The following is a 24,503-nucleotide window of genomic DNA, read 5'->3' on the forward strand; positions in this document are numbered from 1 at the left end:
TCTCTCTCTGTGTGTGTGTGTGTGTGTGTGTGTGTATATATATAAGTTATGAATTGCATAAAATACCATTTTAGCCATTTTTGAGGAAATGTTCAGTTATGTGACATTAAACACATGTTACTAAACAAGCATCCTGGCCACCCAAACCAAAAGATGCATCTTTCCAATCTGAAACTCTGTACCTATTAAGTACTAGCATCCCTTTCTCCTCCCCTCTAGCCCTTGACAATGACCACTCTACCTTCCTTCTACAAACTTGAGTATTGTGGGTGCCTCATATATGTAAAATCACAGTTTGTCCATTTGTGACTTTTTTTTTCCACTTAGTATGTTGCCAAGACTCAACAGAGCCATAGCATGTGGCAGTATGTGAGTGCTGCATTTATATATTCATCTCTTACGGACACAGGGACATCTGGACTCTGCCTTTTGTACGGATAATGCTACTGTGAACATGGGTGTATCAAATACCTATTGGAATTCATGCTTTCAGTTGTTTGGGGTATATACCCACACCAGAGGTGGAATTGCAGAATCCCATGGTGATTGTGTTTTGACTTTGTGAATATCTCACATACTGTTTTTCATAGTGGTTGTACCATTTTACACTCCCACTAGCAGTGTACAAAATTCAGGTTTTATATCCTTGCCAACACTTGTTATTCTACCTATTTGGTTTTGGGAGGAGCCGTCTGTTGAGTGTGATATCGTAGGTCAGAATCATGGTGTGGTTTGCTTTTCACTGTTGTTGTGGAGGACAGATTGAACTGGGCCAGGACTGTGATAGATAGGAAGATAGCACTAGATAGGAATGATGGTGACTTGAACTAGGATTTAAAAAGAAGTCAATTCTAGAGGGAGTAGACTGTAGTGGATTCGGTGATTCGTTAGTTGAGACTCTAGAAAACTCTAATGTGAATTTTTATTTTCTGAGGAGGTGGGTGGAGGGTAATGCCAGTCTCAGAGATGAAGAAAAGAGAAAAAGGGCCCTGGGTGAACAACAAACAGAGCCTACAGTATCCAGAGGGCCTGGGGTTTGGGATGCAGGGTTTAAAGCAGGGTATTGTGCTAGAACAGTAACCGTGAAGGTGATGGCAGGGGCTGGAGGGGGGCTCCTTGGTTAGAGTGCTTGCTGCTCTTCCGGAGGACCTGAGTTCAGTGTCCAGCACCGCTTTCTGGCCTTCATGAGTGCCTGCACAGTACATACATACATACACACACACACACACACACACACACACACACACACACACACAAATAAAAGAGGATAAAGATGGTTGTCCCTTGAAAGCATGATGATACTGGGTAGTGCATGGCAGTGACACTGAGGACAGTAGTACTGTTAGGGGTTATCTCAAAAGACCCCAGGCTAGTGGATATTTATTTGTAGAATTCTGCTGTGGAATGGGAGGGCACTGGTCCAGGTGCTGCCTTCTGTTTCCCATCCTGTAAAATGTCAACAAAACCTCTGTGTGGTGTAAGAGCAGGTCAGCTGAGTCTGAAGGGGTAAAGAATTCTGAAAATGAGAATGTTGTATGTCACTGCACTGCTTTTATCAGCTGCCCTACCCTGTTCTTTCAGGAGATGATCCTACAGGCTGATTTCTTGCAGGTGCTGCTGTACATTCCTAAATCTCTGTGATGGATTGCACAGCAGTGCATGCTGCCATTTAGCAATACATGATGTAAACTGTGTTCGTGACTTAACGTTTCCATAGAGGATGCCCAAAGGTTGACGGCCTTATGGCGAAGTGCAAGGATGGGGCCTCCTGCATGCTCTGAATCATTAGCACTGTTTGCATCTGTGCTACAAATCAGCCTGCCTGCTCTGTACTTCATTTTTAACATCTTTAGTTATTCATGAAGTACTTAAGCCATAGAGTGTTTTCAAAGTTCAGTCAAATAGGCGATGTTAACTTTGGCCCCAGACATTTGCTCCCTACTTTAAGGTGGTGTCATCTTCCACATCTTCGCCTTTCACAGATAGTACAGGACCTCATTCACTCCTAGACTGATCTTCCTGAGGCCATTATGTCAGTTGCTTGTGGGTCATTTGTTTCTTTTAAAAATTCTCTTAATTTTATGACTCATAACATTAAGATCATTGCAAAAGTTACATTTAGTTTTTGTTTTGTTTTTTGTTTTTTCAAAACAGGGTTCCTCTCTGTAAACTCTAGCTGTCTTGGAACTCACTCTGTAGACCAGGCTGGCCTTGAACTCTCAGAGATCCGCCTGTCTCTGCCTCCCGAGTGCTGGGATTAAAGGTGTGTGTCACCACTGCCAGCTTCAAAGTTACATTTAGTACATCCTGTTTTAATATCATTTATCACTGAATATAAAGTAGCTTCAAGAATAATATTTTAACGCCTCAGACGTTTTTACTTGTAGATTCTTGTCTTCATATCCATTGTTCAGCCATTAATTAACCTGATTAGTTGAAGACAGAAAAGGATTCGGAAAGGCCGGTAGTAGCCTCTCCCTGCCATAGAACAAAGCCTGTGCCAGCGGGTCTTAAGCCCCATTGTTCTTCTGATCACTTGGGGAGTTCAAGAGTAAATAAGTGAATATGTGGATAAGGGAATTTTGCAATGAAAATAAAGAATTCTGAGAGTTCAGAGGTGGTAGGAACCAATGAGCTGAATGAACTTTAGGTCTTCCTAAGAATGGAACTTGTTGACCTTTGAAGGATGGCTAGGAATTAATGAAGGGAGATGAGAAGAAAGGTATGGAGAGTGGTTATAAATTAAGAATAAAATCATAATGATTTGGGCAGAGTAGGGCATATACCTACCTACCCGCCTATAATCTCAGAACTCAGAAGGCTAAGGCAGAAGGATCCTAAAGTTTGAGGTTTAAATCTATTTTTCAATTAAAAAAATGTGTTTAAGAAAGGGTAGAAAAGGGAATTTAGTGAGAGAGGAGTCATTTGAGATGGTCTTGAGGCATTTTCTTAGTTTTATACCCCAAATGCTGCCCAGCTGTGTAAAGGTCTGTACAGTAATGATCTGCTCTTTATCATCTAGAGCTTGGAAGATGCCTCACAGGACAGTCATGTTCCACCTAAGCTGTGGAAACAACTTTCCAATTACTCATTTGGGATCTTATTGCCATATTAAAGTGAAAAGCCATAATATTACTGTATAGTTAATAAGGAGTTTTGTAGCTAAAAATAGCAGCCAAGAGTTCTAATGTCAATCACTTACCTTTTAATTTGGTGTTGCAGACAAGGGTTCTCGGTTACAACAGAGCACTCCATACCTGGCTATGCCATAGGCTCATTATCATGTTAAACCTATATTTGGGGTTTCCTGCCCAGTGCAGTTTTGTTTCTTTGAAGGTGCTTTTACAGACAATAGTTACCGTTAAGTTCTGTGAAGCACACTGGAAAACTTGAGAGCGATGCAGAGTTAGCAATGCTTACCATGGGGGGCCTAGAATTCTACCACAAGCCCCTTAAAAGTTGACTGAGCACTACTGCCACCATGTACTTGCAACAGAATGAATTTTGATCCCTGTGTTTTCTTTCTCCTTTACTTGTGGTTTTCCAGTCTCTGGCTACCTGAGAGGCTTTATTTCTGTTCTCCAAAAAGACTAGTCACTGTCTATGAAGGGCCTTTTTTGCTTTTAAAAAAAGTAAGAAATGAAAATTCATGTGTTATAGTAAAAGAGGTAAACGCCACCCCTTTAATGCACCTTCTTTTGAATAAAATATATTGTAACAGCTCAAGGCACCATTACCACTCTGGCCTGGTCCGCAGGACCCATCCTTTTTCCATCTTTAGCCCTGGAGACAGTGCTGTTTTATTTCGCCAGAAACATGGACAGAAGTTGGTTTTCATCGACGGAGGCACTGACACAGACCTAGCATCTTGGCTTTTTCCTGCCACTCAGAGTCAACCCACACGGTTTTCTGAGCTGCTGGGTGAGAAGACAAGGTCAAAGGTTGCTATTCACTAGTAGCAGGTACACTAGTAGCAGGTACGCACTGAGGATTTACTGTTCAGTGCTAGGCACTGGTAAGAGCTGTGAGCCTGGCTCTGATCTTCAGAGGTGGGAGCATGGTGCATACTGGTTAAGATACTTAGATCCCAGCATGGGCTGACCATGGGTAGGCTGTTGTCCTCCTGAGTATTTGGTATATTACTTGGAGCACAGAAGTTAAGCTGCCGTGTTACTACAGAGGTATAAGTCAGGCTAATATAATATGGAAACTTGTGCACATTCATATCCCTTTTCCTTCCTTTCGTACCAGTAAAAAGTTACTAAAGAGTTCTCTGTCCTCATTTCTTGAAGTAAACTATGGCATCTTTAGACTTTCATCATTCACTTAGATCCAATAAAAGTTGAAATTTGATTCTTCAGAAACACTAGTGACATTGTAAGATTCCATGGCCTAACACAAGGGGCTTTGCTAGCAGCACAGATGAAGGTGATTCCTATTATTAGCGTCTTGTTGGACTAGGCTGCCTTTCTTGGCTCTATAAAGGAGCTGAGATCATTTTTCAATTGTGGCAGCAAATGGAACTTATATGACATAGAACAACAGCCATGTGTGTGAATGTGAGTTTGTGCGTGTGCGTGTGTGCGTGCGCTACAAGTGGAGGCCAGGAATCATATGAAATATCCTCCTTGTTGCTTTCCACATTATTATTTTTGAGATAGTCTCTCTCAGTGAACCCAAGAGCTCACTGGCCAGCATACACCGGCACTGAGTTCACAGCAGCACACCACCACACTTGGCTTCCCATGTGCTTGATGGGGATTGAACTCAGGTCATCACACTGATGCAGCAAGCAGGCTACTAACTGAATCATCTACCTGGCATAAAAACAGTTATATTTGAGAGTGATGACTCTTTTTTGTCCATCTAATTGGAGTTCTGTTGGTTGCATTTTGTTTAGTGTATAACAAAGAAATGATAAATGATAAAAATGTTCTTCAAAATCTCAAAGACCAAATTCCTACATTAGGAAAAACTGTATAACAGATAAACAATATCCTTCAAAATCTGAAGATCACAGATCCCACAAAAGCCACTGTACGTCATCATTGCAGATGCTCTGAAACCAAAAGCATCAGCTCACATAATTTATAATTGTCTGGGCTCTTTAAATTGGACCTGATGAAAAGCATAGTTGTCAAGAGTAACAAGTCCTACTGACTGTGGAAACAGTTGGTGCTACCTGTCAGTGGTTCCCTTTCTCAGCCTCTTGCCTCTTCTTGCTGCACTGGGTGAGGGGAGAAAGGCCGGTCTTGGAAAGAGGCATTTAAAGCCCAGCTCTGCTGCCTGCTAGCTTTGTGGCCTTAACGTGTATTTAACCTCTATGCGTAGTGTCCAGTCCTGCGGAGGTAGAAGTGCCTGTCGAGCGGCACTTGTTTAGACTTCCACCTCTCTTCTCTTTGCTGGTTTTGTTTTGTCCACATTCTTGTTCTGCTGCTGCTCTTCATTGTCTGTGATTCCTTCTGTTGGTGCTGTTTCAGAAACAGCCATAGCAGCCTGGTGTAAGTAAAGGCAGGGGACACCCCATTTCCTTCTTAAGTGTAAATTACACACTTTTCTCCATCCACATAGGAAAAAGAGGGACACTAGTTTTATTTTTGAGAAAGGGGGTTGTTGAAAAGGCTCCCCAGCCCAGACTCAGAGTCTGGCCGCCAATTACATAATCTTATTATGATAGCTACAGATCATGTTAGAAGTCTGCTAAGACTTCCTCATGATTTTACCAAAAGCAGGGTTTATTTTTACATTCCTTAACATAGTCAAGTTAACTGTTTAAAAGGGATAATGTTTGTAATATGTAAAATGTTCCAAGCTTGCTTGCCAAATTCAGTCAGTTTGGCAGCCAGGTTGAGCAAAGGCTTATTTTATTAGGGGAGTTCTTTTAGAGTTCTTCATATTATAAATGAGCATATTTTATGGAGTTTTGCCCCGTGAAATGCATTGCACAGTGTGTAACACATTCCAGAATATGAGCCTTGGTGAGCCTTTACCTTAATAATAAATGTTAAAAAACAAGATCAGTTTTATTTCATAAAATTAACATAACTCTTGGAAATGAATCTATTTCTTTCCATGTTACTGCTAGTTTGGTAGATGAAGAGAGAAGTGGGGTGGGGGGTTTGGCTTTAGTTTTCTCAGAGTTTTTTTTTTTGAAAGGGTATGAGATACTTGGCAAACGATGAGGCTTAATAAAAAGGCATTGTTAAGGATCTGGTTCTTGTTGATTCCAAGAAAGAGACAGTTGCTGCTGACTGCACCTTCTTGAGTGTGTTGCTAGGGGGAACTGAAAAGAAGTTACAGGACTTAACGTTTATAGAAGAATTTTGATTGCCATACTAGCACTCTTGTCAGTAAAATTAACTGTACAAAATTGCATTTTTAACACAAACCAGATATTCAACTGATTGCTTGGCACTTGGGAGTTTAAAGTATAGTTTTGTGCCAGAGGCATATTTCGAGCTCAATAAATATGTGATGGATGAAAGAATAAAAGAATTTCTCAAGACATATTTTTCTACTTTTACAAACAACCCCAAACTTACATTTTTAAAAACACCTCATGAAGTTAAAATAGTCAACTGTGATCAGACAACTATGGTTTTCTAGAAGGGAATAATTTAGGCAAAAATCACTCAATGACTTCATGGAACAAAGTAAGGCTTAGAGAGTACCTGAGCTCTAAAGAAGGGGATGGGACCATAGGAGAGTTTGGAGGAAGTATCATAATAAATGGGAAGGGCTTCTCAAACATGGACAGTTTGTACAGGTACCTGAAATATGGGTAGAGGAGACCTGTAGGACAGGTCTCAGCTTAGCCATTTCCTTTGTGTAGAGATAGGCCTGCTGTGGTGTCTGTCTTAGGGTGTTCATCACATTCAACTCCAAAAAGCCATCTACAACGACTAGTCCAGAATACTACTCTCATGATGCAGTGGGTTCTGAATGTTGTCCACCCATCTTACAGCATAGATTTATTGCTGACTACTTTGTATTCAGTAACTATTTACTTCTAATACTTGTGATATTGTCCTAAGTTTTTTAAACCATTTTTGTACTATTCTGTTTCTTCAGGACCAAGCAAGGTGCCTGGCATTTGGTAAGCATTCTGAATCAGTTGTTGAAAAACTAAATAGATAATTGGGCACCAGTCAAGCTCTTCTTGCTTGCAGAGAGCTCAGTTAGATGGTGTGATACTTTGATATTATGAATTAGGCCCTGTTGATCTATCACATATGATGAGATGCTTCCTTGGTAGTGGGAGAAAGTGTGAAATCCTCACCTGTCTTTAAGAATATATTCTTATCCTTTAAAGCTCCCCAAATGCACTGGTTTCTGACTTGAAAACAGTCAACTAGGGGATGGAGAGATAGCTCAGTGTTCCAGAGCACCTTGGTTCAATTCCCAGCACCCACATGGTGTCTCATAACCATCCATCACCCCAATGCCAGAAGATTCTACACCTTCTTTTGGCCTCCAAAGGCACCATGCCACATATAATGCTCAGGCACACATGTCAGCAAAACAATTGTACACATAAAATATAACATTTTAACAAGTAAGAAATAAAACAAACCAGCCAATCATTTTTCTCATTAGTGAAGAGAAAAAGAAACAAGGGTAGATATGCAGTCCACTACTTCCAGCTCCTAGACAACTTCCCATTGCGTTTCTGAATGCTGTTCTAGGGAGAGGATGTGGAAGGGGAACAGTGCTCAACCTGAGAACAGGTTCCTCCAGCAGGGCAATTTCCTTACAGGATAGAAGTTTAATCAGAAATCCACTGTGCATGCAGTGGGCAGCTCTAGCAAGAAGTGATGTCTGGGCTATAGTGAATACTAAGTAGCCTGGGTCCCGAGGCATTAGTGTGGAGCTCTGGTTTTGTGTTGCAAGCAGTGATTTGCTAACAGGTTACTGGAAGCCAAAACTCCTTCATAATGAAGGAGTACTCAGGAAAGATTTATTTAAATGTGCTATTTCATCATTACAGGGCTTCTCTCTAATGGTTAGACTTCACATTGAGCTCCAGTTGTATTGATTTTTACACAACTGAAAATTCCCAGTGAACAACATTAGTGTCCAGTGAGTGTTTTGGCTTGAGGATTGTACACTTCATTCTGCATTCCACACTCTCTGGTTACTTAAGTTTAACAAGGCTTTTCTGGCTTTCTTACAGCCTTTTCTCAGGCCTCTTATTAATGATTATTATTCATGTCATATTAAGAAAACTAGTTTATGTGCTCATTAAGCATGTTTTGCACAGCATTCTCAGCAGCAGTCTGGTAGAGAAAGGCTCGGGTTTAAGGGTGAGCATGTTATAATAGAGTATAACTTTGCAAGGGTTGTTTGTTTCATAACCTCCAACTAAACTATGTACATTTAACTTGCATGTGCTGAAAAAGAATATCAAAGCTACTGTCTTTAGAAATATTGTTAATTAATCAGTTGTTCCTTTTAGAATTCTAATTGTTTTGAACTAGTTCATTAGTGGTAAATAGGCATTCCTAGATTGTGGTTGGCTGTGCATTGCCCAGGAACAGAAACCTGTGGTATTTTGATCATACTGCCTTGCACTGCCCCTGTGATAAGTGCAGTGGTTGGATGTGTTTGAAAATGAATACTCCATGGCTTGCTTCCGTCACCTTCAGTTAACTGTAGAATAGCCACTTTTCAGAGATATGCTAGGCTTAAGATTGCCTTAGGAAGAAAGAGTTTGTTACTAGAGTAAGAGGAAGTTACACCTTAACGCTCCCAGTTATTCCACTCCCTCTATTTTGTACGCAGGATTCCTTTCTTGTTGGTCACAATAGCCTCATCTTTTCCTTGCTTGCTCCTTGGGGCCAAACTCAACTCCTAAGAGAAAGTTTTGTTTTTTGTGCAAGTATGTGCATGTGCGCTGTGTCACAATGAATGTGGAGGTCAGAGGGCAGCTTGTGGGATCCGCTCTCTTCTGCCTTATGGGTCCTGAGGATCAAATTTGGTTTGTCAGACTTGGCAGCAAATTCATTATTCACCTGCTGAGCTATCTCACCAGCCCAAGAGAAAGTTTCTTTTGACTCTAAGTTGAACTGAAGCTGTTATATACATCTCTGACTTGTACAAGTTTTGGGGGTGGGTGGACCCAGTAGATGAGCTAGTATTGTGTGTCTTATGCACAAACATCGTTTCTTTTGGAACACCCCATAGCAGTACCTTTGTGGGTCACCAGGCTTGGCTTATAATTGACAACTGTTAAGCAAATCCTGAAAACACAGTTTTCTGTCCGTGTCTCCAGCAGATAGACACCTTGCGAGTTTCAGGTGTTAATTTTGGCTATGTTAGTGTGGGGATCTGATATTTATATGCTCACTATGTTTTTGCCTCATGTGTGCCTTTTAACATATCTTCCCAGTAATATTCTTAATGGCTTTAGGGAGAAATTGCAAACTAAGTAACAGCTAAATTGGAGGTAAGAGCCACCCCTCCCCCCCAGCTAATTAGTAGTCCTTGAGTGCCCAGTTGAGCTTTAAAGCAGGACCAGCTTGTGGATGTTTATCACATCCATTGAGTCACCCATAGACCCTTCAGCAGAAACATGGGCTTCGTTTTCTTCAGCACACTGGCACATTCCTGTCAGTTATAAAGAGAATCTAAATCTGAATGTTTAAAGTGCGGACCTTGACCACTGAAGGTGCACTCACAATCTGGGGCCAGGTAGATATTAAAAGAGAGCAGGTCAGTGTTGTGTTAAGTGATATTTTATGATTGCATTGGTTAGAGATTAAATATTTTATTTATACTCAGTAAAAATAACTGCCTGAAGACATTTTGTTTAAAATCATTATGCAAAGAAAAACAAATTCCATTATTATGAATTATCCTAAAAATTAAATTATTGCAGAATGTACTTGAGTGAAACACTGGAAGTGTGTCCTCAGGGTTTCAAAGTGGGAAGAGGTGAGCATTTTGAATAATGTATGTCTACTACTCACCCACTGGTCTACACATTTCACATAGAAATAACCAGCTATAAATCGAGTCTACATTAAATGGCACTTGGTAACAGAATCTGCTGAGAGTGTGCATCAGCATTGTGACTTAGACTACATAACATTACATTCCAATTATCCTATGGTCTCCTTTGTTTAATTTGTGACTTTTATAATTAAATGACCTTTCTAATCATTTTAATAATAAAGTTTGTTATCAAAAATATTCTGAAAGATACCACAGTTATGTATAATAGTCTGAGTTTAAAACTCTTAAGAATTATGACACAGAATTTGATCATACACTGTATTATGTCCTTAGTTAAATGATTGAGCTTTAATGGCATAAGGTTGCCATTAAAATATATGATGACATTATTAATGACTTCTTTGGTACCTTAGTATATCCAGGCATCACATTATATTTTATAGTTCTGAAAACAAACCAAGGAATTTAGTCCTGTTATTATCATCTACACTTAGAAGAAACTGAGGTTTGAAAAATTGAATAATATTTTAGATATTAATTCAATAGCTAACAATATGTGGAAGAACTTGAAACTGAGTCCAGGTCTCTTTGATTTGTCTCCCTCCCCCCAATATTAGATGCACTTACTTGGATCCTAAAGTTTTGACATAGTAAACATCATGCTTTTAAAAAGATGCCCAGTGGGTAGACAACTCATCTAGAGACTTGGAATCCCTCCTTCAATCACAGTTGTATGTCACATACATGTTAGAGAACTTTGGCTGTAACTTTTTCAGTTCCAGCAGTAGTTGAAGAACTAGTTATCACATCCAACTATGTTGCAGGCACCATGCAAGTTCATTCTTGAGGTCACAAAACTGAAATCACACACTGATTGTACAGACTGCAGCATGACTGTAAGAGCATCGGGAGCAGGCTTAGACTACTCTAGTCACTTTTGGGTCATGGAAACAGTATATTGACAATGCCACTTCATACAGACCCTGAAGAAGAATCTTACCTGATTCTGCATCCTGCGTCTCTCATGTGCATGTTAGGCTTACACATGTTAGCTGATGTGGGGCACACAATGGGTTTTGAGTGCTAGTGGGAATAAGTGTGTTTTATGTGGTGTGTGAGGTAAATTTTATTGCTCAATTAGGGATCTATGACTTGTAAGTCATCTGGATATTTCTTAAAACTGCAAGAGAAAAGATAGGTAAAAATCTCACTTCATAGTCAGACATTGAAAATATTACTAGATTATTTGTATGTATTTTCTTAAATCTAAGCTTAATGATCTGAGGTTCTATTTAAAATTTTATCTTTCTCTTAATAAAAGACAGTCCAGTAAACAATCAAATCTATAATGATCGAATATTGCAAGCTGACTCTGGGGGCAGAATGTGATTATTGATTAGGAAGAAGCACAGGAAGCTTTTGGATGCTAAAATGTCATTGTGTAAGCAGTGTCGGCATAGGTGTGTGTGCAAATAAACACCCACCATACTGTAATTGAATTCTGTGCCTTTAAAGACTTCAGTGGTATGGTAAAAGGACCACACGAGGGACTTGAAAGAGCTCTATCTGCATCCTAAAGTTTCTTTTCACTCTCTTGGCCTTCCTGGGAAGAGTGGAAAGGCCAGGACTGTGCTGTATTCAGTAGTCAGACAGGATGAAGGATGATGAAGGCCCCTTTCCAGCTGCCTCACCTGCTCTCAGTAGCTTCTTTGAGAAGACTGGTCCACTTTTAGTTTTCAACGTACTGCTTGTGTTTTTCACCCTGATTTCAAAAGTTTTGATTTTAGAACCTCACAGGGTAGGAATAGTTTGTGACTTGAGGACATGAGTGCATTTCTTGCCTCTTGTCCCTCCTTGCATCTTTGCGAGCCTCTCATCTTCCTATTTTGGTCCTTGAGAGTGGAAATTATATCTCTTGCGTTTTTGTTGCTCAGCAAGTGCTTAGTGAGTTGGAATTTGAGGGTGGAGAAGAGATGACAAGAGACTGATTTAATACTGCTGAGAAAATAAAAGGCTGTCCTTCGGCAGCCCTCCTCAGGGAAGGTAGTCATACATCTTCCTATCGCTCTGTCTGAGATGGTATGCCAAGACTGTAGCAAGATTTAAACTTTCCAGATGGAAGAGTCAGATTTAGGGTCGGGAAGAAGTCATGGGAGGGTGATTTGAGCATTTATGACAAAGCCTTGGAGTCCAGATTCATAAGCCCCTTTTTCTCTCATACCTCATCCTATAATGGGGGTCTGGGAAAACTTGGTATGCTCAGTTGACTGGGAATCTTGCATGAGTTTCATTTGTAGGAAATGTCTGTTCATGAGGAAAGCATGTGGGAGTTCCCACATGTCCTGTTAGAGAATTGAATCCATAGGCTTTTGAAAGTTCCTTCAGAATCTTTGTTCTGGGTTGTGATTTAGCATGCACGTGTCCATGTCGTGGAGAACTAATATCCCTATGTCTGGCTGATGGCCTGTTTAGTAGTGTATTCTCTTTCTCTCTTGTTTGGTTTTTTGTTTGTTTTTAAGACAGGTTTTTTTCTGTGTTGCCCTGTGTGTCCTGGAACTCACTCTGTAGACCAGGCTGGCCTCAAGCTCAGATCTGCCTGCTTCTGCCTCCCAAGTGCTGGGATTAAAGATGTGTGCTACTACTGCCCGGCTTTAATAGTCTCTTTTGGTCTGACATTATTTTCTGAATGAATTTAACTGAAGTTATTTTCACATTATAGATGCACGAACAACACTGTAAGTTTTCAAGGGAATTAGAGTGTCATAAATGTAGTTTATCCTGGGACTTTCCTATTTTGCGGTCAAACTATAACAGTGTTTTTCTGTGAATGGAACTGGTAGACAGACTGATGGCTTCACTGGGACAGGTGAAACTGGCCTACAGTGTGTCAAACCTAACCCAAGTAAAGCCTCTTCCTAACTCTGTGGCTTCTGACGTCTGTCTGTCTTAGGCTCAGACAGGCCAGGCTAAAATTCTTTGCTTCTGACAGATGAAGAAATCATGAGCAATTCTCTTTCAGGAAGTCAGGCAACAGAAATAGATCCTCAGATGCCCTTAATTTTCCCAGTCCAGTTTCTTCAAGTCACCAAATAACATCAAGGCTTGGTGACTCCTGTTATAGATCTGGAAGTCAGCTGCAGGCTCTAATGCGTCTCCACTGGTGATTAAGCCCAAGTGAAAAACTGTTACCAGATGGCACTAGACGATAGCCTGGACCAGGATGGTCCATGACCTGAAAATTCTGTCCCCTGGGTCCATGTGTGTGCCACAAAATGTTATTCTTATGTGCTTTTGTAGAAATAGGCTTTTGGATTTTGCTCTTCTTATATTAATGCCTTAATGTAAGGCATTCCTGAAGATAAAAATTGCAACAATTGTGATATGATAATATGGCCAACTAATCAGGCTGACCTGGGTCTTCAACAAATGGAACGAGGCTTCCCAATCTTAGATCAAAAATGACTGTAGAAGTAGTGATAAAAATTATAAATAAATTACAGCATTGAAAGGGCTAAAATGTGTGTCAGAAAAACCATGTTAAAAGTGTTAGGCAGCAAGATGGCTCAGTGGGTAGACACTTGCCACCAAACTTAAGATCAATCCCCAGGATCCATGGGGTAGAAGTAGACACTTGAAGCTTGACTCCTAAAAATACACACACACACACACACACACACACACACACACACACACACATACACACACACTTTTTTAAAAAATTGATACACATATCACTAACTAGGAAAAGTATTTGCCAGAGTTGTTATGTCATAACATTAACTTACAGTTCCTTTAAATAAGGAAAATATGTGTAAATTAAGAGATAAATAATGTGATTGCAACTGTGTGGTAATAAATTATGCCAAATCTAATAGCTACTTTTCAGAAGAATTGAAGTACACAGACAAATAATAACCCAGAGTGCTAACCATGCTATGCATGTTCAATGTCTGTACTAGACATGGGGGAAGCCACAGGTTTTATCTGTGTGAGAGTATGGACGAGTGTTCTGTTTTCAGTATAGACAACAAAATCAACCTTTAAAAAAAGTACCTTTGAACAAAAGCTTTTCTCCTCCCTTAAGAATTCAAGTAATCTTTTCTTTTCCCAGTTCTGGGGACTGAACCCCAGCCTGGGCCTTGCACATGTTAGAGTGAGCCTACTAAAGGTCCATTTTTAGAATTATAAAAGAAGAAGGTTATTATGGTCTTCTGACACTGGATGAGAAGCCCAGAGCAAATGTTCTGGAGATTAAAGCCCTCTCAGTGTCAAGCACTCTAAGTTACGCTGCTATAGGAAAGTCCACCAGGTGGCAAGCCAGGTGATTGCACCTGCCCTCACCAGTGTTTTTAACAACCTGGCGTGGTTTCCCATGGTGTTTCTAGCTCTGGCAAGCACCAGCACAAATGTGTTTGGCATCTCCTGCTCACCAGTTTCCATCTGGGTTAGGAGTCACTCGTTCGCCAGTTTCCGAGCTCATCTGAAATGAGCACCTGGAGACTCTGCCCTGCTCTTCTATTACATTTTTGAGTGTTTTTCCCACTACACTTTTCCCCGCTCCCATTAAATCTTTACTTAGATACTTAAAGTGTTAAGCCTGGTTGACATGTACATGAAATGTTTAACACAGGAGTTTGAATTTGGTTGGTGCCTGGTTCAGCAGCTTTTATCCCGACAGTGTTGAAGTACTTCCCAGGAGGCAGGAGATACAGGCATCTGAATTGTCTAAAATTCCAGAGCAGAATGTAATAGAATTTCACAGCAGGAACGGACCTTGGAAACAATTTAATCCAGCTCTTTATTTTACAGATGAGGATATTGGAGCCAGAGAGGTTAAAGCCCAGTTGGAAACAGGCCTTCTGACATCTCATTGTGGTCTTTTATTAAAAACATCATCCTTACAATATGCTCCTAAATCCTGGGACATCATTATTTGGCTATTGCTAGCATATACAATTGGTTTCAAGGTTGCAAATAAAGCTGAGCCTGGTGGTGCCTCCCTGGGAGCCCAGCACTTAGGAGGTAGAGGCAGAGAATCTGGAGCTCAAGGCCAGCCTTTACTGCATAGAGAGTTTGAAGCCAGACTCAGCCTACATGAGACCTTGTCTGGGTAAGAAAAATACATGAATTTAGAATTTTAATAGGCTGGGGGTGAGGTTCAGTGGTGCAGTGCATGCTGAGCACATACAAGGTCCTGAGTTCAGTACTCGGCACCATAAAAATATAAAAAGAAATACAGTTTAGGTTGACTGCCCTACTGGCAAAGTTAACAAGGACATCTCTGCAGCTTGAGGACGCTTTCTCATCTGTAGGACATTCTTGTTTGTCCTTAATCGGATTCTCTTAACCTCAGTTGATTTTTGTTTTCTTTGTTATTAGACTTTGATACTGTGAAGAGTTTTCCTTTGATCTTCGTTTATATACAGTTCTTGGTAGTCATTGAATTAAATATGGGGGTGCGGTGGGCATGAAATGTGCTGGCAAGTGTACCCAGGGCCTCATACATGGCAAGGAAAGTGCTCTATGACTGCGGTGTACCCCAACCCCCATAAATTTAAAAAATTTTTTAGTTAAAAATGTATAATGTAAGGGGAAATCAGTTCCACCACTTACTGTTCTTAGAAATGTAACTAAAAAGTTTCTGTAGATGTTTGAGGACACAAATTTGCCTCCTCACCAAGAGAATGAAGCTAATGAAACAGCTGCAGGGGACCCTTGCATGTTGTAATTTCCGTGTGATACGGTGGGTTTGTTATTTTTAACTCCTTCCCCCAAAGTCTTTTTTGAATTGACATTAAGAAAGATTAATAATATTGAGTAGATTTTGTAATTTTTACCTTGAATGTAGGTGTACTAAAAGTTACATGTTAGATTATAAAATAACTGAAGAATTTAGTAATTATTCTATGTGTATGGATGTTTTGTCTACATGTATGTATGTGTACCATGTACATGAAGTGTCAGTGGAAGCCAGAAGAGGGCGTGACGTTCCATGTTAGAGGTGGGCTGGTTTACCCTGCTGGGACTACCAGAACAGGCCTCCAGAGCAGCTGTCTCCACAAGGTCAGGTCTTGCTGGGGACTTGAATGGCTTCCTGTCTCGGTCCTCACCTTTGTCTCTTGATCCCCCAAATGCTAGTCTTTAGTCCTCCTCCCCGTTCAGGTTCGTGCTGGCTGTGTGCATGCTGTGTAGAGAGTGTCCTGTACAGGTGCTGGCCCAGCATTTGCCTCCTGACTACCTGTTGAACCTTTCCCAGAGCACCTATTTCAAGTTCTACTTCTCAGCTCAAGTCCCAGGAGATGCCTTTTGGAGCATGCAGCTGGGTTCTCCTGCCTCATTCACTTAATTTAGAGTGTGCCATTAAATTTTGAGTATTTCTTGTATTGGTCTCGCACTGTGTTTCCCTACAGGTCATATTTTCCTGGCAGATTGCCTAAGGCAGTGGCCCAAGCTCTGACTCTATAGGCTGTACTCCAGGACCTACTATACCAGATCCCAGGATGGGGACTGGGTATTTGTAAGAAGTTAATAAAATTAATCACACAGGTGATTCCAGTGATGTAAGGATACTTGATGAAATTTAGTTTAAGTGTAGTAAATATTTGACTTAAATAGAATTAAATATAGTTTTTTAATTCACTCTATTTTGAGTTCTTTGAAAACTTCTCATTGGGGTATAATGTTGCTTCTTTTCATCTACATAGTAATCTTGACAAAATGAAGACACACAAGGTAGAGCCCACTCCTGATCCTCTTCTCATCCCTCCTGTGTCCCTGTGATAAACATTTATGCTGTCTTGGCTCACTCCCTTGCCGGTTTGCAAATGCATCTGTATGTTTATATGTAGCTCATATAACCAGCGTATGACTTGTGGGAAACTTAGCTTTGTCCTGCAGCCCTGTCCGTATTAGCGTGTGTGTGTGTGTGTGTGTGTGTGTGTGTGTGTGTGTGTGTGTGTGTGTTCATTCTGTGCTGTATCTCAGCACGGGCACACCACCATTTGTTTAGGCATCCTTGCTGATAGATTGGCATTCGGCTTGCTCTCAGTTCCCCCCACACCTCAGTGAGCATCCCTGCATACACCCTGTTGTCTACCTGTAGCAGTTGTTGGTGAAGAAGAAGCTTTTCCCACTTGGCCTTCTGTCCATTTTGAGTTAACAAGCAATAATGCCCCAGCCTGTATCAGTGTGAAGCTTTTCTTTTTCAGGGATGGATGTGCATTATAGACCTGGCTCTCCCACTAATTACTCTGTGGCCTGAGAACATTTTCTCCTTTGAATGGGTGACTCTTGAGGTTCCTTACAGTTCTAAAGGCCTTGTGCCAATCATGCTTGTGGGTGTTACGCCCTGTCTTCAACAGTGCTGAGAATCACCCCAGTTCTGTGCATGCTGAGCAGGTGCTCTGACACTGAGTCCTACCATTAGTCCCCACCAATCTTTTATACTCAGCTATTGGCCAGTGTTGTTGAAACCTGTAAAGTAATCCATAGAGGTTCACAGAACCTATAAATGAAGAGCTTTGTATTTATTTCTTCATGAGTTGTCTATATTACTTAACCATGCTTGACAGCATTCCCAAAAGAACAGTAGTAATGTATTTTTCCATCAGATAATGATCAATGATTTTCAGAAAGCTGTTACCCATACTAGCTCCCAAACATTGAGCAATGCAGGGACTTGCTCATGAAGTTTAGATAAACCTCTGCTCTTCCCACATACCTTCTGGTTTCACTATTCTCTTATACACAGATTCCTCATATTTAAAATATTAATTGAACGTATGCTAAATTTATTTCTAACATTTAGGAAGTGCTTGGTGTTCATCAGGTGCTCCTTCAGTACTGCTCTCCTGCGCCCACCTTCTCCCCTCTTGGTTAATTTTGTGTAGTAGCCCAGCCTCTGTGCAGTTATTTCCAATAGCAAGATAGGTAGCACTTCTGGACCTGCATCTCTTAAGCATTCAGGAAATGCACTACACACACAGTTGTGGTTATTGTTATCCTTCAAGTCACTTGACACAGACTGTAAACATTCATCTGTGGTGCGTGAAAAATGCCATGGAATCCAGGCTTAGCTTGTCTCCGGGTATCTGTTTCATCTTCAGATGTAGCTGTGTGCCAGTGATGATTCATGGAAATACTTAATGGTGAAGAACAGTTTTGTTTTTGTTGGAAATCTTTGAAAGAGTGCTCATCAAAGTGTGGATTCCACTTTTCAGATTCTTTCTTCTAACACATCAGCAAAGTCATTCCTTGCAGAGAATCCTCTTACAGAGATGCCATGGCGAGGTGCCTTGTACTGCCAAGACCCAAAGTGCTGCTTGAGGCATTTTCCAGCTTTCATTTAGAGACAACCATAAAGCTCAGAAGTACCCAAAGCCATTTTGTATAGGTTTGCTCTTACAAATGCTAGGAGGAGGTAATTGGAATGCATAAAGCTGGCACTGTCTCTTAGGTAGCCATAATGGTAATTCTGCAGTTACCAGGAAGACCTCAGCTAGGGCAGGTTTTTTTTTTGTTTGTTTGTTTGTTTGTTTGTTTTTATTAATCCATATCTTCACTCCTTTGTCCTACAGTCTCGCCTTCTTTCTTTTCAAGAATTTTCCAAAACTGAAAAGAAATTGAGGGAAATAGACCTAGAGCCTGTATGCCCCTGGGAACTTCACTTCTCCACTTCCCTTTTTCTGTCACCTTTGAAAGCTCCAGTCACCTCTCCGCTCTCCACTGACCGCTGCTGCCTTGTGTGAACATGCACTGGGCAGTAGTCACTAGCTGCCCAGAACCATTGCCCTCCCCTGGCATGAGGTACTGGTGGCTGTTACTCATTATGAGTGCTTCAGTTTCCAAGTGCATTTTAAAAGCCTATTTGATGCTTTCTTGAGGAAGAGAATGGTACTGCAGCCAGTCCACAGCTAGGGAGCTGTCAAGACCCCCTTAGCTATGGCACGGTGTGCAAGAGTGTTACAGAGTATGCAACCGCTACCTTTCTTTAGGCCTTCTCTGCAGGCACAGAGACTTAATCTAACCAAAGAACAGGCAGATGTTGCCGCTCAAGGCTGGTGTTTCTTGGGTTGGATGGTTTGGCTGTCTGGAAGCTGATGTGTGCTTTGACTCCAATGCCAAAAGGTGAATTAAGCCCGTGAAAAGGAGATGATTTATGTATCTGTTTTTACTGGTTATTGATTAGCACCGGACACTGAAATTAAGATGAAAAGTCATTCTGGATTTCTATTAGCTGGATATTAAAGGTCAAATGTGAACGCTGTGATGGACAGAGGAAACACTAGTCAAATTCAGCTTCCTTCACATGACCTCTTTCCACGATATCATTTTGAGGATGTTAAAGAAGCAGGCCTGCAAATCAGAGGGCTTTCAGCTCTTCTCTCTGGTGTCATGGGTGTGTGTCCAACATCTGCTGGTCATGCTTGTTAGTACAGAGACTTCAAAAGAATGGAATGTTTCCCCAGGACAGGGTATCTTCGTGGTAACCTCAATTTTTCTTTTTCAGCTGATGTTGACAGTTTCTACATATTGTCTCAAATTGAAAGTAAAATGAAGTCTGCTGTGAAGCAGAAAGAATCCTCTCTGTAGGGAGTAAAGTGGTCATAGATCCACAACGAACTTCTCGGTTGAAAAACAAAATGTGATGGGCTTGAGTGGGAAGAAAGAATGTTCGCATACTGTACAGTCCAAATGTATACCATAAAATCCCATTTCTTTGCAAATCTTACTGTGACAGAGTCCAGAATTATAGCTATGGACCGCTTTTGGTCTAAAGATAGCAACATCTCTTAACTTGTGGAATTTCAAGAGGTCCTGAGGACGTGTGTGACTAGAAGACTGAGTTAGAGATGGAGGTACAGTGTGCAGTGGGTGTGTCTCTGCTCAGCGCCTTTGTCTCACTGTATACAAATTAAGTTTTTCTCAGAGCTCATTAATAGCTCCATCTATGGGGTTCCTATGGCTTAGTCTTTAAATGTCTGTGTGTAGTTGTGATTTTGGTTACTGATCTCTAAAAAATACATATATGCACATATATATTACCTTAAGTGAATGTATATGTGGCATATGAATTATATCTCAATGCTTTTATTTTTTGGTTGTGAGCCTAGCCTTTAATGGCTGAGCCATCTCTCCAGCCCCTCAATGCTTTTATAATAAAAATTAGTATGTAATTACATTAAAAAATACAGGTTCATGGATTCTCCCATAGATTTATTCAAAAGAAGTTAATTGCTTCATGGTTTCTCCAGGAGTAAACATCTGTATGGAAAGGGCGCTTTGCCTGTTTGTTCCTAAACTCTGCCCCATGCTGGCTGTGCCTGTTCACCATCTGCAGTGTGCAGCCCCTGGCCTGCGCAGTGATTGGCAGAGCTGGTTTCCCCTCCCAGCACTTGACACAAGCGCTTATCAAACATGTGGATGCTAGGTGGTCTTGTCTTTGTCATCGTGCCTTCTAATTTAAAAAATTTTAGCACACTCCATTTGTGTATAGGCTCTGAAAGAAAGCTCTTTTGTTCTTTACGAAGAAAATGTTTGCCTTAGGAAAATTAGATAAAGAAAACTGCTACCAAGAAAAATTATTATTGAATTAGGCATGGAGAAACAAATGTAAAAGGTCTGGGGGAGCCATCGTAGATAACATTACAGTCAGCACTACCAGGATATTTACAAATATCCCAAGTCCTAAACCAGAGAAAAGACAATGACCTTCTGTGTGGTTTAGATGAGGAGGGTGCCAGCTGAGCACTTATGCTTAAGTTACAATACCACAGTCAAAGAGTGCATGTAGCATGCTTTGTTTAAAAAAGGAACTTTTGATTTAACTATCCAAGTAGGAGTTCCTGAGGCACTGATTCATAGAACCCTACTATAGGATGCAGAGACACAGACCAAAGGAAGACAATATAGGAAAGTGTAAAGTAGCCTGGTTCTGACAATGAGACAGAGAGAGAGAGAGAGAGAGAGAGAGAGAGAGGGAGGGAGGGAGCTCTTAAGTGCAGATTAATATTTTACAGTTGTCCTCTGGGTTCCCTTCTTTCATGGTTATAGAAACACTCATAGGCACAGCTCAGAGAGCATCAGATCATCCAGGCACTTCAGAGAAAGGGCTACATCAACAGGACTGCAACACTGGCACTGTCAGTGGGAGTGTCAGTGTGGAGGGGAGGATTCTGTAGGTCCCAGCCCTAGACAAGGACCTACACGTAAGCACTGGCTGCAGAGGGAAGGAGAATTAGCCTCTCCCAGATAAAAGCCCTCTTAGTGGCTGTCCAGTGCAGAGTGATAACAACAACAGTGGACTCGGCTGCGTGTATTTATATATGTGCGTGCGCGCGCGCACACACACACACACACACACACACATACACACACACACACACACCAATAATAATCAGAGGAAAAGGCTTTCAATTTGAGAGTGGGAAGAAGAAATGGGAAAGACTGGAGTAGGGGAAGCGATGAGGGAAGGCTATGTAATTTTGTTTCAAATAAAAACGTTTTTTCTTAAAGAAGCTCCAGTTCTCCTTACAGCTCTGCTGCTGAGAATGGAAGTGGCCAGAAGCCAGAGGAGGTCATCTCTGAAACTGGGGATGGAACAGAATCAGAAATGTACGCTCTCTAAGATCCATTTCTGGACCTCTGGTCTCAGCAGTTGTTCCCCTTCTTGGATGTGACCTTTTTAATAGATTGTGAATAAAGCATGAAATGCAGAACACATGTCTTTCGTAGAAACAGATTCACACACTGTGCATTCTACAATGCAAAGTCCATGGTTTGGGAGCCTGTCTATTATTCATGGCTTTACTGGGAATTAGATAAATACATTTTAAAGAAATTTAATGACAAATGGAAATGAAAATAAGAAAGAAAACTTTCACTCCTGCATGGGACCAGACTAGGCATTCTGCATACAGGAGACGGTTGTGTAGCTGGGTTTGTTTGAGGGGCCCATGGCAATGTGATCAGGATCTATCCCTGGTGTATGAGCCGGCTTTCTGGATCCCATTACCTATGGTGGAACTCTTTGCTAACCACTGATAAAGCAGGGAGGGGCTAGGTCCTGCCTCAGCTGAATTTACCAGGCTTAACTGTCTTCCCTCATGGGAGAACTTACCCTGTTAGAGGAGGAGATGTGGGGGAGGGGGAAGGGGAAGGCAGGGCGAGGAGCAGGAGGGGTGAGATACAGGGGATCTGTGGGTGGTATGTCAAATGAGTAAAAAAATTTTAAAAAGACTTGAGGATGACCCTCCAAGAAAGAAAGGGGAGAGAGAGAAAGAGAGAAAGAGAGAGAGAGAGAGAGAGAGAGAGACACAGAGAGAGAGAGAGAGAGAGAGAGACAGAGAGAGACAGAGAGAGAGAGAGAGAGAGAGAACACGAACCCTCAGAGTAGGCTGTGAACTGTGGGAGGAGTCAAAGCTTGGGTAGGAGGGGTCAAAGCTTGGGTGGGAGGAGTCAAAGCTTGGGTGGGAGGAGTCAAAGCTTGGGTGGGAGGAGTCAAAGCTTGGGTGGGAGGGGTCAAAGCTTGGGTGGGAGGAGTCAAAGCTTGGGTGGGAGGAGTCAAAGCTTGGGGTGGAGAATTGGAGGCAGCGTTGCAGATTGCTTTCTTTCCTCTGAGTGCAGTGGGTTGCAGTAGATTTCGCTTGGGGAGCATTGGAAGCTAGGAAATACAGTCATTTGGTCGGCAGATAGTCACATGAACTGACTGTATTAAAGAAGTCATTCTCAAACTTTTGTTCTCATGGCCCCTTTACACAAATGGAAAGAGGTTTTGTTTCATGTGTAATAGCCGAAATGTGCCATATTGATATTGACCCTGAGAAAATTTAAGTTATTTAACTTGATGATAATAATAATAATAATAATAATAATAATAATAACCAGGTAGTGGTGATGCACACCTTTTAATCCCAACACTCAGGAGGCAAAGACAGGTAGATCTCTCTAAGTTCAAGACCAGCCTGCTCTACAAAGTGAGTTCTAGTATAGCTAGGGCTACACAAAGAAACCCCATCTCAAAAAGATAAATACATAAATGAATAAATTAATAATAGTAATCCAGGCCTGGGAAAGCAAACCTGTAATGCCAGCTACTCAGGAAGGTGAGATATGAGGATGACACATTTGAGGCAAGTCAATGCAAGCTCAAACAACTTGGTGAGATCCTCCCTCAAAAATTACAAAAAGAGAGTCTTTAATAAGTTTGTTGGAATACTTTCTTCGTGTATGTGAGGCTGTGTTCAATCTTCAATACTGAAAATAGCTATATATAATAAGTCCATTATATATTAGTATAAGTTAACATTTTTATGAAAAATACTTTAACAATACAGCTTGTGGTGTGCATACCCCTATTCTTTTCTTGTGGGTCTCTCTGATGTATGGTCATCAGACCAGAACAGGGTTTTGATTGGAGGCAGTGTGTTGCAGCCTGTTCGAAGTATATGAAGAAAATCTGTCCTTCAATAGGTACATATTTGGACCCTCACAGACCTCATAAAAGGGTCTCAGGAAATCGCTGTGGTCTTTGGGCCACACTGTGAGCCACTGTGCTTTAGAGCAGTGAAACATGAAGAGTGGGCTTTGTTTGTTCACCAAATATTTATTTAAAAGGTTACCATGGGCCAGCAAATGAGAAATTAATGGATCTAGTAGGGATAAAGAGTTCAGAAGTTGAGGCTGAGTTTGGGATTTCTTCAGCGGGGTTAGTGTTATGTATTTGGGTGGACAGTGACGAGAGGGATGGCTATAGACACTGGAAGGTGGCGACTTGAAACACAAGCCCATCCTTGTCAAAGTGGATGGGGAAGTGAGTAGTAAGAAATCAAAACAAGAGAGTCAGCTGGTATCTCAAAGAGGAAACAGAATATTTTTAGCACAAGAAGGTATTGATGTCATGTTGGGGGGTGAGAGGAGGCTGCTTAGACCAGAGGCTTGGGGATGAGAACTCTTGTCAGAGAGAGAGGAGTGAATCTGGTGGCCATAGGGTCCTGCTGTGATTCCCTCGGGAATGCTCAAAGGACTCCTCACCTGTTGGCGGCCACTTGAGCATGTCCTCGGGAGTACAGAGGCCCTGTAGTAGAGGTTCACTCTCTCCATGTGTGTTGACACCCACTAGGCCATCTCTCTTAACCCTCCTGGGAGCCTTCATGGGAGGGATACTAAGTCAAGCATTGGCATGTGGAGGGTTTGGGGGTGTCCTTACAGTACACAGCTTTGTTTCTGATCATTATTTCTTTGCTTGTTCCTTTTTTTCCAGGCCATCCAGACCTTTCAAGTTCCCGAGAAGGTAGAGTAATTTAAGTCATCTTGTTTGCTAATAAACTTCTCCATTCCTCTGCTTTTTCTACACTTTGTTCTTTCCACCTTTTTCATTCATATTTTTATGAAGGAAAAGTACATTTCTTATACATTGACTGCTTTCAGAACCACATATCTATAAAAGTACTTTTCAGACTTACAGTAGATTTTCTTACCCTTTAAATTCTCTTGGAGTCTGCATTTATATTTGTCTAGCTACTTTGCATTCTTTCCTATTTAAGTTGGCT

General features: G+C 41.3%; 1 protein-coding gene across 6 annotated transcripts in view; it reads left to right on the forward strand.

Annotated features, from left to right (window-relative positions):
• Disp1 (dispatched RND transporter family member 1) overlaps window positions 1–24,503 on the forward strand; it is a 155,123-nt gene that overhangs the window by 108,103 nt on the left and 22,517 nt on the right. For 5 of the 6 annotated variants that reach the window (XM_036202824.1, XM_036202825.1, XM_036202827.1 and 2 more), the window contains one exon: window positions 24,215–24,244. In XM_036202824.1, coding sequence (XP_036058717.1) covers window positions 24,215–24,244 — 30 coding nt within the window. Of the gene's footprint in view, window positions 1–24,019; window positions 24,055–24,214; window positions 24,245–24,503 lie in introns of those variants that run through there. The other variant, XM_036202829.1, reaches the window with a different exon arrangement.

The sequence above is a fragment of the Onychomys torridus genome, chromosome 11 (assembly GCF_903995425.1).
Source record: "Onychomys torridus chromosome 11, mOncTor1.1, whole genome shotgun sequence".
Classification (NCBI taxonomy): domain Eukaryota; kingdom Metazoa; phylum Chordata; class Mammalia; order Rodentia; family Cricetidae; genus Onychomys; species Onychomys torridus.